At 50.3% G+C, this 18,723-nt stretch overlaps 1 protein-coding gene across 1 annotated transcript; it reads left to right on the top strand.

Moving 5' to 3' along the window:
- The first annotated feature begins 6,530 nt into the window (after positions 1-6,530).
- Positions 6,531-18,690, top strand: LOC124553225 (formin-like protein 7). The gene is made up of 2 exons (XM_047127116.1): positions 6,531-7,601; positions 18,673-18,690. The coding sequence occupies exons 1-2, from the start codon at positions 6,531-6,533 to the stop codon at positions 18,688-18,690; spliced, it is 1,089 nt and encodes a 362-aa protein (XP_046983072.1).
- The last annotated feature ends 33 nt before the right edge of the window (positions 18,691-18,723 follow it).

Here is an 18,723-nt window from a genome sequence, read left to right as displayed (position 1 = left end):
AATAATTGCATCTACATCTACATGAGTAGTCTGCAATTCACAATCCCGCCTGATGGAGGGTTCGTCGAATTACTTTCCAACCCTTTCTCTACCGTTCCATTCTCGAAGAGCGCTAGGAGAAAACCAACACTTAAATCTTTCTGAAACATCTCTGCTTTCTTATCATAAAGCTCCTTTTTCGCTGACAAAATATTTTCGCATCCAGAGGAGAAAGTTGACGATTGAATTTTCATGAAAAGAAACAGCCACGACGGAAATGACGTTGCTTTGATGAGTGTCACAGTCCCTTGCGTATCAAATCTATGACATTCTGTACTATCATTTTACGATAACACAGAACGAGCTGCTTTTCTCTGAACTTTTTCGATGTCCTTCGTCAATTCTGTCACATAATAATCCCAAACTGCACAGCAACATTCCATATGAGGACCAACAACTACAGTGTAGGTAGTCTCTTTAATAAACTTGTTGAAGGGGCTATTCTGCTTGATGTACTCCCTCTTGATGCAAAGATCAGTTCTGAAGTGTATTATGCTACCCACAGCAAACTGAAGAATTCTTGTTCTTTCGGGCGTGCACTCGGGACAGCGACAATTCTTCTTGCGATATTTCGGCTAGAAACCTCCCAGCCATCTTCAAGGCGAGTCAGAGAATGAGTTCATAGCGTTTGCGCGTGCCTATTTATACGGAGAGTCACGAGATACAAAGCTGCTGAGGATTGAAAGTGCATGCGTCAAAGATATCAAAGTCGCCACTACTGCGCTAGTCACAGATAAGATGTATATAGCAAAGATAACATATAAGCACAGAGTGCAAACAAAATAGTGCTGCTGCCAATCCACCGTGCTTGTAAATAAATAATTAATCTTTAAAGTAAAGTAAATAAACTTTAAAAGTAAATCACGTGAAGAATTGTTCGTCACCACAAAATTTCAACGATCTTCTCCTTCACCCAAGCCTGTACACCCGAGAGCGGCTCGCAAATTTCACATCCTACAGCCCGAATCTCTTAACTTCCGACTTCTGTTTTGCGCAATGAAGCGTGCACTCCGCAGGAAGCAATACATGGACGATGGGGTTGCTATTGATGCTGCAAGGCGTTGGCTCAGACGTCGACCAGCAGAGTGGGACTGTCTGGGCATACAGGCCCACCCAGTGAGGAGAGGATGGTGAAAAATAAAGTTTTTAGCCAAACAATGCGGAAAAATGTGGTGTATTGGACTCCCGAAAAAAAAATCAACCGGCTTTCATAAAAAAATACATTACATTACTTAATGAAAGTACCTTGTATATCTCAGTGATAACTTAGCTGGTGAAAGGTATTGCTAGCTGCAGCAGGGTTGTGCTAATAAGAAATACATCTCTCTGATTGTTTTTTTTTGTGGTCTTCAGCTTTAAGAATGTGTTGATACAGCGCTCCAATCTGCCGTATCCTATGTGAACCTCTTCAACTCTACGTGACCCTGGTTCCCACACCCATTCAAATTTGCTTGCCACTGTTTAGTCTTGGCAGCCCTCTACGAAACTGACGATATGTTGGTGCCTCAGAAACAGTCCTGTCAACCGATTCCTTCTTTTACACAAGTTGTGCCGTTATTTCCTTCTCCCCAGTTTGGTTCGGTATGTCTTCACCATTTACGCGATCTACATATCTTAACTTTTGTATCCCTCTGTAGCACTACAGTTCGAAAGCATCTACTGTCTTCTTGACATATCTGTTTGTCGTCTATTTTCACTTACATACAACGGTACATTCCACACAAATACCTTCATAAAATACTTTCCAGTATTTAAATTTTTAATCGATGTCACCATGTTTTCTTCCTTTTCAGAAACGCTTTTCTTGCTACTGCCAGTCTGCATGTTATCCTCTCTGCTTCTGCCTTCTCACCTACTGTTTCAAGTCCTTGAACTCCTACATCTGGATTCTGTACGATTTATAGATAATCTTGTGTCCTTGCGTCTTATCCTTTATATCTCTAGAGCTTCAAACAAATGCTATCAATATGGATTCGCCTTTCTTCTGTCTATGTTCTAAGGTAAGTGGTAGGATCAGTATTGCCTCACGTGCTCAGTCACATCTCAGGAATCGAACATTCTGCTCAAGTTCTTTTGTATACACTCTCACTTACACATTCCTTCCACCTTCCGGTTTTCTCTTCTCTCCTTATTTCTGGTTGTTTATCTGGCCTCCTGATATTTCTACAGTTGCTTCTCTTTGCTCCTGCAAAATTCCAAAGCGAGTTTTAGTGCGAGGAAACGATAACGCTGTTGATTTTGCGTCCAAGCCGCTCTTAATTTGCGAATTTGCACTTTCTGCTAATGTCAATATTTAGACTTTTGTATTCCCTGCTGACTACTTGATTTACTACGTTGTAATATTTTTCCCTGTTCCTGATTAATACCTTGTATATTGTCTTATCCAAGGACTTCTTTGCGTCTTTCCTATTTTCTACCCCTCTCCCTTCACTACTTCTTTTGTCAAAGGTACCCGTTTGTCTTGTAGTGTATCCTTCCCCTGTTTCAGCCAATCGTTGTCTAATGATGCTTTTAGGATTGTCGACAACCTCTCGATCTCAACTTATTAGGGTTCTTCCTTCTCTTTAATTTGTTACCTTTAACTATCTCTTTGGTTGTTATCTGCAGTTTCTAAACAATAAATTGTCATCAATCTGAATCTGCACCTCGAGATTTCTTAACACTTTGCGTACCGCTCACAACGATTTACATGTTTCCGTGTCCAGCTGTTGTGGACAGATCACATAAATTTACGTTTTTCGTTGTGCTCGAGTTTTCTGAACCTGTTGCTCATGCCAATTACTATATCAGTTTAACAAAAGGTTATGTATGAAGGCGAGGGTTAGTGCAGTGATCTACAGTACGAACTGATTTTTATATTTCGATTTACCGCCAACAACCAGCAGCGGTAAATAGTACTGTTGTTGCTGTGGTGTCACCGCCGGACACCACACTTGCTAGGTGGTAGCTTTAAATCGGCCGCGGTCCATTAGTACATGTCAGACCCGCGTGTCGCCACTGTCAATAATTGCAGACCGAGCGCCACCACACGGCAGGTCTAGAGAGACGTACTAGGACTCGTCCCCAGTTGTACGACGACTTTGCTAGCGACTACACTGACGAAGCCTTTCTCTCATTTGCCGAGAGACAGTTAGAATAGCCTTCAGCTAAGTCCATGGCTACGACCTAGCAAGGCGCCATTAACCATATCTGAGAGTCTCACTTGTATTATCAAGAGCGATGTACCACAAGGATGAATTAAAGTTAAGTAAACAGAAGCTCCGTACTTTTCTTTATAGCATTCATTAAGTATCATGTTTCAGACCTCACGCAAGCCGGCGTGAGTTAACGCGTGCATTTCGGCTACTTCCGAGTGGCATGGCTGTCTTGCAATGCCACAACAGTTGCCTTGCGCGGTATGGAGCGAAAACAGTCGACGGGAAGCGAGATTCTCTCTGAACTGTTTGCGGACAATTGTTCTGATGTTCCAAATGATTCAGATGATGTTGTTGTTGTGGCAGTGGAAGTGAAAAAGAAAATAACGCGGCTATAATCAACCAAAGTGAGACAATTGTGACCGATTTAGGTGACGAAGCTTCTGATAGGGAAAGTTGGCAGAAGAAGAGCAACACCATTATTTTAGAAACATTTAGTGTAATTCGACAGGTAAAAACCGTTCCCAGTGAGATCAATACCGTTGTAAGCACTGTGGAATTATTTCTGGGCCATGAATTGTTCGATCAGATGTCGCCCACAATAAAACTTGTCTCACCAAAAAATCATTATGGAGGATCTTCCAAGTCTCCCAAATTTACGAATATTATTGCTGCTGAAGTAAAAAATTTCTGGGCATGATTGTCTTGATGGGCCAAATAAAAAAAGATTATTTGAAGGACTATTGGTCAACTCCAATAGAGACACCGATTTTTGGCAAGCTAATGAGCAGAAATCAATTTGAGCAGATTTGGAAATTGTAGCATTTCAATGATAGTTCTTTACAGAGCTGTCAGGGAAACAGAGTCTACAAAATTGAACCTATCATAAAGGTCTTGCTAGATAAATTTCACGCAATATAAAAACCTGAACAGGATCCTTTTCTTGATGAAGCAATGGTCCCATGGAGAGGGCAACTTCGTTTCCGGTTATATAATCCTGGAAATCTTGTCAGAAATGGTTTTCTTGTTCGTATGGTTTGCGAAAGTGTAAGTGGTTATATCTCCAATCTAGAAATATACACTGGCGAAGGAAGAAAACTTCAAGCCACTATTCTCTCTCTACTTTCACCTCATCTTGGCATGTGGCACCATGTTTATCAGGACAATTATTACCACAATACAGCTACTGCCAAAACATTTCTAGAAAGAAAAACAAGACTTTGTGGCACAACACGAATCAACAGAGGCCTGCCGTAGTGTCTACAAACAGAAGCGATATTTCTAAAGAAAGGAGACACTACATTTCGAAGACAAAGGGACGTTTTGCTGCAGGTATGGAAAGATGAAAAGGTAGGTGAGAATGCTAACAACAATTCACGATGCGTCCACGGTTGCAGTGGTTAGCACACTGGCCTCGCATTCGGAAGGACGACAGGTTCAGTGCCGCGTTCGACCATCCTGATTTAGGTTTTCCGTGATATCCCTAAAACACTCCAGGCAAATGCCGGGATGGTTCCTTTGAAAGGGCACGGCCGACTTTCTTCCCTGTCCTTCCCTAATCCCATGAGACTGATTACCTCGCTCTTTGCCCGCATCTCGTGGTCGTGCGGTAGCGTTCTCGCTTCCCACGCCCGGGTTCCCAGGTTCGATTCCCGGCGGGGTCAGGGATTTTCTCTGCCTCGTGATGGCTGGGTGTTGTGTCCTGTCCTTAGGTTAGTTAGGTTTAAGTAGTTCTCAGTTCTAGGGGACTGATGACCATAGATGTTAAGTCCCATAGTGCTCAGAGCCTTCACCTCGCTGTCTGGTCTCTTCCCCCAAACAACCCAACCCAACCCACCCATGGTTGCTACATGAAGAAAAAAACACTGCAAGCGGAAATCATACATAAACAAAGTGTATTGTGCTGCATAATGAATTTATGAAAGACGCAGGCAGAGCTAATCCTTCATATTGTGGAATAATGCGGAAGATCAATAAACAGACAATGGAAGTAGTTTTGTTACTAATAAATTGTGCTTTGTTTAACGCATACGAAGTATACAGAAACGTAGATCTAGACATACATATATACTGAACGTCCCTGAAAGAAGTTGCAAGTGCCTGGACAACTGCTCAAGAATGTGCCGCAGAAACTGTGCAGGCAACTGAAGCAACCCGACCTACAAAACGAGCGCCTGCTAAGAATCCATTAAGTTGATTGTCAGGGAACATGAAAGAACATACTATACGGACTATTGTGGGAAGTAGAGAAAGAAATTTCCAGTACGACGTTGTAGGGCCGCGCAGTGCATCTTAAAAGAAATTAAACAAGACACTACTACCAGTGCCGGCCTGGCTGGCCGAGCGGTTCTAGGCGCTACAGTCTGGAACCGCGCGACCACTACGGTCGCAGGTTCGAATCCTGCCTCGGGCATGGATGTGTGTGATGTCCTTAGGTTAGTTACGTTTAAGTCGTTATAAGTTCTAGGGGACTGATGACCGCTTAGAGGCATTTGAACTACTCCCAGTTTTGTACCGTTACATTAAGGTGTGTGTTTCCAGAGAATATTGGAACACCAGACAAACACGTCTGCCAAGTTTCATGTGCATCAGACACCGGTGAACGGAGCTGCATTCAAACAAGGAGGGCGCCGCTCATCTTCCATGCGTCTTACGGGAGCGGCCGGGAACAGCAGCGTTAACAGCGGCGCGGCAGCCGGTATGCAGTGTGTTAAAGTCTAAAATCTGGATTCGGAAACTCAGTTCCACGTATGCATCCTTCTTTCGCTATTCCCACAAAAAAAAGTCTTAGCCATGATTAGATTTCAGTCTCTCATCGCATTTTAAATTTTTGACTCTCTTCACTATCTGAATAATTTCTTTCGTCTAATCGTACATTGTTTCAGATTGTTCATTGTGTTGATAGGCATGTAAACTTGTACCACTGGGGTGGGCGGTGTTGGCTTTACGCCGATCGTAGTTACCTGGGAACGCCGATTCCGCGAGCCGCCGCGTCACCTCGGAAGACGTTTGCTGCTGCCGTTGCTGGAAACCGGCTTTTATAGTTATGGGGCTAGTCTGTTGCTTTTATCTGGTGAATACGTTGTGGACACTTGTCTCACACACTGAACTCCCTCTTTCTTCAAGATTACCGTTAAAAATTTGCGCTCAGAACGAAAAGACACAGCAGGAACTGCAAGCCCAGCTACTGCGCTGCCATCTCTTGTCGACGCCAAGCAACAGCTGCGTGGCAAGTCGTTCAATAACTGCATAACGTGGCAATCGAGTTTATTCCCACAGTTTGAAGATTCGTGGAAGAATAGTTAAAGCAAAGTTCACCTCAATTCCTGCATATGTTTATACTGTAATTAAGTTAGTATGAATGAGCGCGGCTTTTTAGGATTACGACGGGAACCTTTCAAACTCGTTGTCACCTTTCATAGCAAGTGGTATATACAACCATCTCCGGCGGTACCTCCGCGATCAGAGGGTTGGATCTCCTCGTTCGAAGGCGTCAGATTGCAACGCCTGGGCTACTCTGAGGTTGTGATCTCCGTCTTCGAAGATTGTGTCTGCCCGCCGCTTACTGCTGAAGCTGTCAGTCAGTCAGTCAGTCAGTCAGTCCGCCTGCCTGCCTGCCTGCCTGATCGCTGTCCGCCGCCGCCGCCGCCGCCGCCGCCGCTACCGCTGCTGCCTGCTGTCCGTCCGTCCGTCTGTTCGCCGCCGGTGCTCGCCGCCGCAGCAGCCGCCGCCGCCGCCTGCTGTCCGTCCCTCCGTCTGTTCGCCGCCGTCCGTCTGTTCGCCGCCTGCTGTCCGTCTGTTCGCCGTCGCCGCTGTCCTTACCCTGGTCTACGGTGCTCGCCGCCGCAGCAGCCGCCGCCGCCGCCTGCTGTCCGTCCCTCCGTCTGTTCGCCGCCGTCCGTCTGTTCGCCGCCTGCTGTCCGTCTGTTCGCCGTCGCCGCTGTCCTTACCCTGGTCTACGGTGCTCGCCGCAGCAGCCGCCGCCGCCGCCTGCTGTCCGTCCCTCCGTCTGTTCGCCGCCGTCCGTCTGTCCGCCGCCTGCTGTCCGTCTGTTCGCCGTCGCCGCTGTCCTTACCCTGGTCTACGGTGCTCGCCGCAGCAGCCGCCGCCGCCGCCTGCTGTCCGTCCCTCCGTCTGTTCGCCGCCGTCCGTCTGTTCGCCGCCTGCTGTCCGTCTGTTCGCCGTCGCCGCTGTCCTTACCCTGGTCTACGGTGCTCGCCGCCGCAGCAGCCGCCGCCGCCGCCTGCTGTCCGTCCCTCCGTCTGTTCGCCGCCGTCCGTCTGTTCGCCGCCTGCTGTCCGTCTGTTCGCCGTCGCCGCTGTCCTTACCCTGGTCTACGGTGCTCGCCGCCGCAGCAGCCGCCGCCGCCGCCTGCTGTCCGTCCCTCCGTCTGTTCGCCGCCGTCCGTCTGTTCGCCGCCTGCTGTCCGTCTGTTCGCCGTCGCCGCTGTCCTTACCCTGGTCTACGGTGCTCGCCGCAGCAGCCGCCGCCGCCGCCTGCTGTCCGTCCCTCCGTCTGTTCGCCGCCGTCCGTCTGTCCGCCGCCTGCTGTCCGTCTGTTCGCCGTCGCCGCTGTCCTTACCCTGGTCTACAGCCGTCTTCGTCTTTGTCTGTCCCCAGTTTGTGTCCTTTCCTTTTCGTTCGTTATTGTTTCTCCCTCTCGTCATGTCCGCCCCCACCACCACCGCCATAGTTTATACTTCCCCTTCCGCCGCCTCCACCACTATAACTTGGTGTGCCCAGTCCCACCCGCCTCCTTCCATCCCTCCTCTTCTTACTCTCCCTTCGCCCTCGCTCTTTGTCGCCCCCTCTCCAGCTTCTTCCTCCCGCTCCTCTCGATCTGATCCTTTCCCCCCACTCCCCCAGCCTGTCACTACAGCTTCGGCTCGGGTGGTGGCCCGTCGGGCCACTGTCCATGCCCAGCTCTCCCCGCCGCCACCGCCACCGTCACCATCTCCGGCGCCGACTCCAGCCCCGGGACCTGCCACTCCCCACCACATTCCAGTTGTTCCCATCCCCCACACCTCCTCCGCCGCCGTCAAGCGCCCCAGTGGCACCCCTGCCTTGTCTGCTCCAACAAAGGCTCCGCCTCGTCCCCCTTCCCCCACCCCTGATGCCATGGATGTCTCCCCTCCCGTCCCTGCCCCCTCCTCCTCCTCCTCTACCCCCTCCTCCTACTGCTACCTCCTCTCCCGTCTCGATCCCTTCCTCCTTGAAGCCCGGAACCTCACCCTCTTCCTTCGCCAGAATTGTCCTGGTGCCCCCATCTCCCTCCTCACTCCTCGCCATGATTCGGTACTCATCTCCTCCCCCAGCCCTACTCTCCACACAGACCTCCTTTCCCGCATCCCTGTCACCCACTTTGGCCCTCATGCCTCTCTCACCCGTGCTCCCTCGCCACCTACCTCCCACCAACCCCAACCTCCACATCGCCTGCCGACCCTCACCACCGTGATCACTCGGCTCAGTCCAGTGATGACAGAGGAGGAGGTGTTGGCGGCGCTTCAGGCCCATCCCCATCTGGAGGTGCGTGCGGTTCGCCGGATCCATAACGCTGCCGGCCCCACCCGCCTTATGCGGGTTTTTTCTGAGCACGCCCCCTCCATAGACCATCTCCTGAAGGAGGTTGCCCTCCTTTTTAACCAGCGTTATAAGGTTGACCCCTCCCGTTCCCCTCCTCAATCCCTGCGCTGCCAGAGGTGTCTGCACTATAACGCGCACCCCACAGCTGAATGCCGCGAGGCCCCCACCTGCCCGTATTGTAGGCAAGCGCACTTCCTCAGGCAGTGCCCTAACCTCCAATCCCCTCCTTCCCGCAATACCTGCAATCTCCCCCATCCCACCTACTCCCAAAAGTGTAAAGCCCGACCCCCTCCAACCACTCCTGAACTCACCGTCCCTGTCTGTCCCCTGGACGCCCCCACCCCTCCTGGCAATTCCCTTCGTCCCCCCCCCCCCACCGCTGAGGACATCATCAGGTTCCTCACCATCATCCTTCAAAATCTTCATCCCTTTCAGCGCCCCCACACCCTCCAGCAGATCTCCCTTGCCGCACGTTCCATTTTCCAACTCAAGATGTACGCCACCTACTCCAACAACCAGGCCCATTTCACCTTCTCCCGTCTTGACACCCTCGTCTAAATCTCTGTCATGGCGCGACAGCAACGTATCCTTTTCAACAATATCCGCTCCCTCTCTGCCAACAAGAACCTCTTCCTGCACACCCTTGCCACCCACTGCGTGGATGCCTTCCTGCTCAATGAAACCTGCCTCCAACCCCACCACTCCATCCACACCTCACCCTATCTCCTCCACCACTCCGATAACTCCCTCCCAATTGCGCGTGGTGGAGTTGCCATTGGTCACCACCGCCATATCCCCGTTCGGCTCTGACCTCTCCTTCCCGACCCCACCGAACACCTGACCCTTAGTCTCTTGTTCCCTGGCCTAATCGTTACCTGCGTCACCATCAATGTCCGCCCTAACGCCCCCATTCCCTTCGACTTCCTCACCCACATTGACCGTACCTTCTCCTCCTACGTGATCGCCACCGACCTCAACATCCATAGTCGTTCCGCCACCCAGTTACGGCGGTGGCATCGGTTCCTCTCCTCCCTTCAAGGTGACCTCATCCCCATCCCCCAGCACACCTGTCCCGAATCCAACTCCACTCCTGATGTTATCCTATCCTCCCCCAACCTCCTTGGCCGCATAACGGTGGACGTCCTGGAGCCTATTGGTAGCGACCATCTCCCTGTCCTCCTCACCGTTTCAGACAGTCGTCGCCGTCGCCCCGACCTCCCCCTAAGTTTGTCCACGACTATTCCCGTGCCGACTGGAATGCCTACCGGAATACCCTTTCCACCCAGGTCGATAGCCACCCCTTCACCTACCACCAACCTGACGATGTCACCCATGCCGCCTCCTTTCTCCAGCAGACCATGTCTGAGGCCATGGAGGCCCATGTCCCTACTGTCGCCATCCACACCCACCGTCCTACCTTTCCCCTCACAGGCCGTTCTCCTCTTCCGTGAATCCCGTCATCTCTACCGTGCCTTCCTCCGCACGCGTGACCCAGACACACTACGACGCCACCGGCAACTCCAGTGACACATTCGTAATTTGCTCACGGCTAAGAAATGCCAGGACGGGCGACAGACATGCACCCGTTTAAATGCTACCCTGCCAATCAACTCGTCCAAGTTCTGGTCGGCCTTCTATCGCCTTACCGGAACTAAACCCTCCCCCTATTATCCTCTTCTCCATGATGATCACCCTTTCCCTGACACCCTTAGTAAGGCCAATCACTTTGCCTCCTACCTCTCCGATGTATTTTCCATCCCCGATGATCCCCAGTTCGATTACTCCCTCTTCCCGGATATCCGCAATCGAACTGACACCTCCGTCCCTCCCCTCGCTCCTGGTTTCCAGTACTTGGACAACATTGCACACACGGAACTCAATGCCCATATCACTACACAGGATCTCATTGCTACACTCCGCACAAAACGCAACACCGCTCGTGGTCACGATCGTGTCACCTACCATCACCTTCGTGAAGCTCCTGTCTCTTTCCTTTCCACCCTGGCCAGGCTCAACAATGTAGTCCTGTCCACCGGTTACTACCCCGACCTGTGGAAAACCTCCCGTATCCTCCTGTTCCTTAAACCTGGCAAACCGCCATCCGCCGTCTCCTCCTACCGTCCCATCAGCCTTACCTCGGTCTTCAGCAAGGTCCTGGAATCTATCCTCACCCGACGCATCCACCAGCATCTCCGCCAGCACCGCCTCCTTCCCGTTACCCAGTGTGGCTTTCGGCCGTCCTTCTCTTCTGACGACCTTCTCCTTCGCCTCACTCATCTCCTTTCTGAACAGCTTAATTCCCGTCGCTCCGCAATCTTCCTCTCCCTGGACCTCGAACGTGCATATGAACGCGTATGGCATTCCGGTCTCCTCTTCAAGCTCCAAACCTTCGCCCTTTCCATTAACTACGTCCGTCTGATCAGCTCCTTTCTCTCCCGCCGTCCTTCCTATGTCACCATCCACAACACCGATTCCAACACCTTTTTTCCCTCTGCCGGTGTGCCCCAAGGCTCCGTCGTCTCCCCCCTTCTGTACCTTTTGTACACGGCGGACATGCTGCCACCGTCACCCCCCGTCCACCTTCTCCAGTTTGCCGATGACATCGCCTTCCTTGCCCTTGCCCCCACCCTGCAGCGCTCCCAACACCTTCTCCAATCCCATCTTGACCGGTTCACCGCTTGGTGCAACCGGTGGTTGCTCAAGGTGAATCCTTCCAAAACCCAGGCGATCATTGTAGGCAACACCTCTCCTTCCTTCCGCCTCCTTGATTTCTACATCACCATCTATGGCCGTCCTATCGCCCTCACTCCCACCCTTAAGTACCATGGTGTCACACTTCACCGTCGCCTCTCCGGGACTACCCACCTCTGGACAATCCAAGCCAAGGCACGCTCCCGACTCAGTCTCCTCAAGCTCCTCTCCGGCCGTACATGGGGTCTGGACCCCTCCACCAGTCTCCACACCTATCAGTCCCTCATCCGCCCTATCCTTTGTTATGCCCATCCGGCTTCGATCTCTGCCTCCCCTACCTTTTATAAATCCTTCCAAATCCTCGAACGCCATGCTCTCCGCCTTGCCTATCGCATCCATCTCCCCTCCCCCACGCGGATCCTGTATGATCTCATCACCTTTCCCCACCTCCTCCTTTTCCTTGAAAGGATACGGATCCTGTACACCTCCCATAAACTTGATCCTCCTCACCCTCTCGTCGCCCCGATCCTTTCCCACCCCCGCCCGCTGTCGCGCCTATATTCGCACGTCCCACCCGGTCTCCATCTCTCCACCCTCCTTACCCTCTCCCAAGGTGGCTTCCGCCAGCTCCCCATCCCTGATGATGTCCTCGTCCCCTCCATCTACCCCTCCTATCAACTTTGACTCTGCTCCCCACTTCCGGTGTCCTTTCCTTTCGGCACCCTCCCTCCCTTCTCTTCTCTTCCCTTCTTTTTCCTTTTCCCCCATCCCCTCCCTCCACCCCTCTTCCCCTGGGCTTCCCCTCCCCCTTCCTCCCTCCCCCCTATCTCCCCTGCCTATGGCATCTCTGCTCTCCCCTCTCGCTCTCCCACTCCCCTTCCTCCTTCACCTCTCTTGGCAGGTCCCCGGACTCGCACACGCATAGTGAACATTCGCGCGCCGGAGATCATCGCCATCAGTATCTTGTGTGTGTGCTTCGTTTTGTGTTTCGTGCAGTTACGACTCCAATGTTCACATGTGCCATCGCTGTTCTCCGTGTCTTGTGCGCCGTGTCCACAAGTGTTAGAGTTTTTATCGCCCAACGTGAACGGCTTCATGTTTATTGTTTTTTTTGTATCTCCATTTTTTGCCCGCCGTTTTTTGTATTGTCTGTATCACCTCTCTGTCATGTTATTGTTTCCACTTAAGGCTGAAGAGCAGCGTAATGTGCTGCTGCCAGCCCGCCTGTATAGGTGATTAAAATTACAGTAAAGGAAAAAAAAAAGGTACCCCCATAAGGATGCTATCCTTCGGGTGTGCCATTCCATCACTAATCTAAGCGCTAGGCTTTTAGGTGCTAGCCGCAGCAATGGTCCCGTCCACGACAGCAGCTGTGGCATTCCCGCCAGCTGGCGCCAACAGCGTAGGACTCTGGTCTTCGTCAGTCCCAAGTTTTTTTTTTCCTTTCCTTTTCATTCAGTGCGTTTTTGTTTATCCCTGTCGTCATGTCAGCCCCCACCACCACAGCCATAGTTTATACTCCCCCCGCCCCCCCCCCACCGCTGCCACTGCCACCATTGCACCATTGCATGGTGTGCCCAGTCACACCCGCTTCTTTCCATCCCTCCTTTTCTCACTCTCCCTTCGCCCTCACTCTTTGCCGCCCCCTCTCCAGCCTCTTCCTCCCGCTCCTCTCCCTCTGATCCTTTCCCCCCCCCTTCCCCCAGCCTGTTACTGCAGCTCCAGCTAGGGTGGTGGCCCATCGGGCCACTGCCCATGCTCAACCCTCCCCATCGCCTTCGCCACCACCATCGCCGTTGTCGTCGCCTTCACTGTCTCCATCTCCGGCGCCGACTGCTGCGTCCACGCCGGGACCTGCCCCTTCCTGCCACCTCCCTATAGCTCCCGTCCCTCATGTCACCACCCACCCTTCGGCCACCGTTAAACGCCCTAGTGGCACCACCACCTCCTCCGCTCCCAAAAGGTCCCTGGCACGTCCTCCCCCCCCCCCAGAATGACATGAATGTCTCCCCGCCTGGCCCTGCTCCCTCCACCTCGTCCTCCTCCTCCTCCTCCTCCTCCTCCTCTTCCTCCCCCCCTCTTTATACAAATACCTACTCTCCCGTCCCGATCCTTCTCTTCTCGAGGCCCGAAATCTCTTCCTCCTCCTCCGCCAACACTTCCCTGGTGCCCCCATCTTTCCCTCACTCCCAGACAGGATTCCGTTCTCATCTCCTCCCCCCAGCCCAACCCTCCATACTGACATCCTCTCCCGCCTCCCTATCACCCGTTTTGGCACCAACGCCTGCCTCACCCCTGCTCCTTCTCCATCTCCTACCTGCCAAACCCAACCCCAGCGTTGCCCGCTGACCCTCACTGCCGTGATCACTCGGCAGTGCCCTAACCTTCAATACCCTCCCTCCTGAAATACCTGCAGTGTCCCACATCCCACCTACTCCCAAAAGTGTAAAGCCTGACCCCCTCCGAGCACTCCTGAACTCACCATCCCTGTTCGTCTGGACGCCCCTACCCCTCCTGGCAATTCCCTTCGTCCCCCCCCCCTCCGCCGCTGAGGACATGATCAGGTTCCTCACCATTGTCCTACAAAACGTCAACCCTTTCCAGCGCCCTCACACCCTTCAATAGGTGTCCCTCACTGCCCGAACCATTTTCCACTTACATATGTATGCCACCTACTCCAACAACCAGGCCCATTTCACCTTCTCCCGTCTTGACACCCTTGTCTAAATCCGTCATGGTGTGACAGCACTGTATCCTTTTCACCAACATCCGCTCCCTTCCCACCAACAAGAACCTCTTCCTGCACGCCCTTGCCACCCACCGTGTGGATGCCTTGCTCCTCAATGAAACTTCCCTCCAACCCCACCATACTGTCCACATGTCGCCCTACCTCCTTCACTGTTCTGATAATCCCCTCCCAAATGCGCGTGGCGGAGTGGCCATTGGTCACCACCGCCAGATCCCAGTTCAGCTCCAACCTCTCCTTCCCAACCCCACCAAACATCTGATCCATAGTCTCTTCTTCCCCGGCCTTACCGTCACCTGCGCCACCATCTATGTCCGCCCTAACGTCCATATTTCCTTCGACTTCCTCACCCACATTGACCGCATCTTCTCCTCCTACGTGATCGCCGCCAACCTCAACATCCACAGTCGTTCCGCCGCCCAGTTACGGCGGTGGCATTTGTTCCCCTCCTCCCTTCAAGGCGACCTCATCCCCATCCCCCAGCACACCCATCCTGAATCCAACTCCACTCCCGATGTTATCTTTTCCTCCCCTAACTTCCTTGGCCACATAACGGTGGATGTCCTGGAGCCTATTGGTAGCGACCATCTCCCTGTCCTCCTCAGCATTTCAGACGGTCGTCGCCCCCACCCCGACCCTCGTAATGACCCGACCCCACAGACTAGAGCCTATGTTGGACGCACCCAACTCCAAACGCGCGACAAAAACACATTAAACAATGAGATACTGTGCTCGACATCTATTGTGCCTCCCAGAGAGCCCAGAGAGCATCCCAGAGTGCCCCAGTGAGCTACAACACCAAAAAGAATCGCTTCTCGGCTTTCGGCAAGATCAATGTGTAGTATTTGTGGCCCTTAAAAGGGCCGTTTGTTGAGAACTGCTACTTTCAATGATTATATAAAGTACAAACACCCACAATGCGACAATCTTCCAAAGAAGAAGGACCACTAGCCTTCACCCATAAGTGAATACTGCAGTAGGAATTTATCTTACAACGTCTACAAGAAGACAAATACAAACTCCCGTGCGGAAGAAGGTAAGAACCTTCATTAGCAATCATAGTCTCAGATACAGGAATAGTCCGGTAAGCTAAGATTTCCCTGCTTTCAAAAGATTCCAGACCTGCTCTACCTGCATTGTTACAGACAACGAAAGCTACGGTTAGCCATCCGTTACCCAAACTAGAGGAAGAGGATACCTTCATTAGAGAAAAATTAAATCTAGCCCCACAAAATAAAGTAGGACCATGTATAAGAACGAATTGAGCAGTTTTAGAAACTCTTCTCGTTTCGTTCTTTTTGCCATTACCAGAAGATGTCGATGCACCTAGGGTGCCATCCACATTAACAAGTGATTTGTAAACCAGCAATCGCCGGCGACGACGACCGTTGACTCTCATGGACCCCGCATCTCTGGACAATCCAAGCCAAGGTACACTCCCGACTCCGTCTCCTCAAGCTCCTTTCCGGCCGTACGCGGGGTCAGGACCCCACCACCATACTCCACGCCTATAAATCCCTCAGTCGCCCTATCCTTTGTTACGCCCATCCGGCCTGGATCTCCACCCCCTCCCCTACCTTTTACAAATCCCTTCAAATCCTTGTACGCCATGCTCTCCGCCTTGCCTATCGCATCCGTCTCCCCTCCCCCACGCGGATCTTGTACGATCTCATTCCGATCCCCCACCTCCTCCTTTTCCTTGAAAGGATACGGATCCTGTACACCTCCGACAAACTCTATCCTCCTCACCTGCTTGTCTCACCCACCATTTCCCGCCCCCACCTGCTGCCCCGTCCTTATTCCCATGTCCCACCCGGTCTCCATCTCTCCACCCTCCTTACCCTCTCCCAAAGTGGTTTCCGCCAGCTCACCCTCCCTGATGATGCCCTCCTCCCCTCCATCTACCCCTCCTATCAACTTCGATGCTCCCCCCACTTCCTGTGTCCTTTCCTTTAGGCACCACCCCTCCCTTCCCCTCCCTTGTCTTTCCTTTTCCCCCCATCCCCCTTCCTCCATCCCTCTTCCCCCAGGCTTCCCCTCCCCCTTACTCCCTTCCCCCTATCTCCCCTGCCCATAGCCTCTCTGCTCTCCCCTCTCCCAGCCCCCCTCCTCCTCTCTTGGCAGGTCCCCGGACTCGTACACGCTCAGTGGACTTTCGCGCGCTGGAGATCATCGCCATCAGTGTCTCGTGTTTGTGCCTTCGTTTTGTATTTAGTGTTCTTTCGCCATCACGCCTCCACTGTCCACGTGTGCCGCCGACGTCATCCGTGTTCTGTGCGCCGTGTCAACAAATGTTAGTGTTTTTTCTCGTCCAGTGTGAACGGTTTCATGTTTATTGTTTTTTGTATCTACATTTTTTGCCTGCCGTTTTTATTGTGTTATCTGTGCCACCTATATGTCATGTTATTGTACCACTCAAGGCTGAAGAGCAGCGTAATATGCTGCTGCCAGCCCGCCTTGTATGAGGTGATTAAAATTGCAATAAAGACAAAAAAATAGAAAGTGGTAGGTTACGTGAGAGGTGTCGGTAATTTTAGAGGGGCTTGCTTTGCTCTGGCGATTAATCGTAACTTTGTATTTAAAAGATCAGCATGTTGAGAACTGCAATGTGGCACTTACCGGATGCTCTCGTGATTAATCGTAACTTTGATTTAAAAGATCAGTATGTTGAAAATTGGTCAGTTATACCTGCAATTTTACAAAATTTTATACTGTGAGATGATCCTTTGAAACATATTTTGTATTTAGTTATTTATTTAGAAAAATAGAAGTTAGAAGTTTTTACAATTAATTGAACATATTTAATACAAAAAAGGTTTTATAAAATTATAGGTTGAGAAAGTAGTGTTCATAAATGGTACTTCAAAATAGTGTTTGTATCAGTGTTCTTGTTTTAGGTAACATTTTAACTTTAACTGTACACAAAAATTATTTTAAAATTTTATTGCTATGTTTGTTTTTGAGGAACTATATTTAACTCATTTTCTGAAGGTATGGTGTTCGTGTATGCAATGACTGCAGTAAATATTAGCATGCTCTGGGCAGAGGAACGACAACTGTCCCACTTTTTGCACCAGCCCTGCTTCCATTTTTTTTTTTTTTTTTTGCTCCTGAACTCATTGCAGCAATATTTTCTTAACTTACTTTGATTCTGTTAGGAATATTTTTAGTCATTCTTTCCTCTTACATTGGTTTTAATAGCCCATATCCAAGTTCTCTTAGAAATAGCCAACTTGTGTACAACTTTGTTTGATTGTAGCCAGGATTAATGTGTACATACAACACATAAGAATTTATTGCAGCAATGCCTAGCATATTATAGAACGAACAAACAAACAGGCCATCTCGTAGTACACCTTCTACAGGAATAAGTGCTGACAAGTTTATCTGTTGCGACAACTCCTCCTTTGGTGTTGTTGTAATGTAATGTTACTTCAGGCTTCTTATGCTCGTTAGGAGACAAGCTACTGTCATAGTGCATCATACAGAATAATATTACCGTTTTATTCTTTTTTGGCACGTACGAAACGATCGCTACGTCCCTCTGAAATCCAAAGCTGGTTGAAAAAAAAACCGGTCTGCTATTGTTTGCCAGCATTTTCTTCTGAAATTCAGCTTTGTTTTTTCTGAGAGTTCCACCTAACGTTAGATTTTTATTTAGAAGTTCTTTGGCCAGAGTGTAATCCAAAAATGTAATGTTTCGCCTAGTCTTCTCAATATTTACCACAAGCCTCAATACGACACTTCTGACTTGATTTATTTCTCGTGGACCATTTTCTGGCTTTCCTGTATATGCTTCTGCTGCACAAACACATGCTGGTTTCACATCACATAACAACCATAATTTTATTCCATTTTTCTTCTTTCGGGTTTGAAGGCATGTACTGATGGATCGGACACCTCCCTCAGAATGGGGCCAATTGCTCTTCCACTGTGACGTTTTCGTAAAGAACGAACATTTTAGGAAATTGTTCCAAAAACATTTCAAAGACAGTCCTGATAGCAGCCAGTTTATCATGGCGTCGACTAGCTGGTCGACCTTCTTTGTTGTCAAATCTGAGAAATCTGCTGATTGTATGGAAACACCGAAGTGGCATCGTTGAACGAAAAACTGGTCGACCATTCATGTTGTTCCACAGCTCTTCAAGAGATTCTCCAGCAGATCCGTACACACCAGCCAATATAAGAAATCCCAAAATAGACTTAAGTTCCTGATTTGTAATAGAAGTGAATGTCTCATCTTTGGCTTGTGACATTTGGGTCATTTCTCTGTTGCTTTCATTCAGAATCAATGACGACTTTCTTCAGTTATAAATAGTGACAATGAGGATGCTTGCTGTTGGAGGTGGTCTTTGTCCCATTTTTAATTTGTTTTATAACGAAGTTAAAATTTATAGAATAAAAGAAAGTTCTGGATTTTCTTCACCTCTAAAAATGTATGCTGCAGCATCATTTCATTTAGCTGGTATTTGTGTTTTAGCCTTCCAAAGAAGACTAAAAGGATTACCCTCTTGTCTATTCAAGGTTGAGT

The sequence above is a fragment of the Schistocerca americana genome, chromosome 11 (assembly GCF_021461395.2).
Source record: "Schistocerca americana isolate TAMUIC-IGC-003095 chromosome 11, iqSchAmer2.1, whole genome shotgun sequence".
In the NCBI taxonomy this organism is placed as follows: Eukaryota; Metazoa; Arthropoda; class Insecta; order Orthoptera; family Acrididae; genus Schistocerca; species Schistocerca americana.
This window is presented reverse-complemented; position numbering and strand designations above follow the sequence as displayed.

Bases quoted from the DNA above. Each gene is read 5' to 3' on its own strand.
- LOC124553225 (XM_047127116.1), top strand. From the start codon at position 6,531: ATGAATGAGCGCGGCTTTTTAGGATTACGACGGGAACCTTTCAAACTC.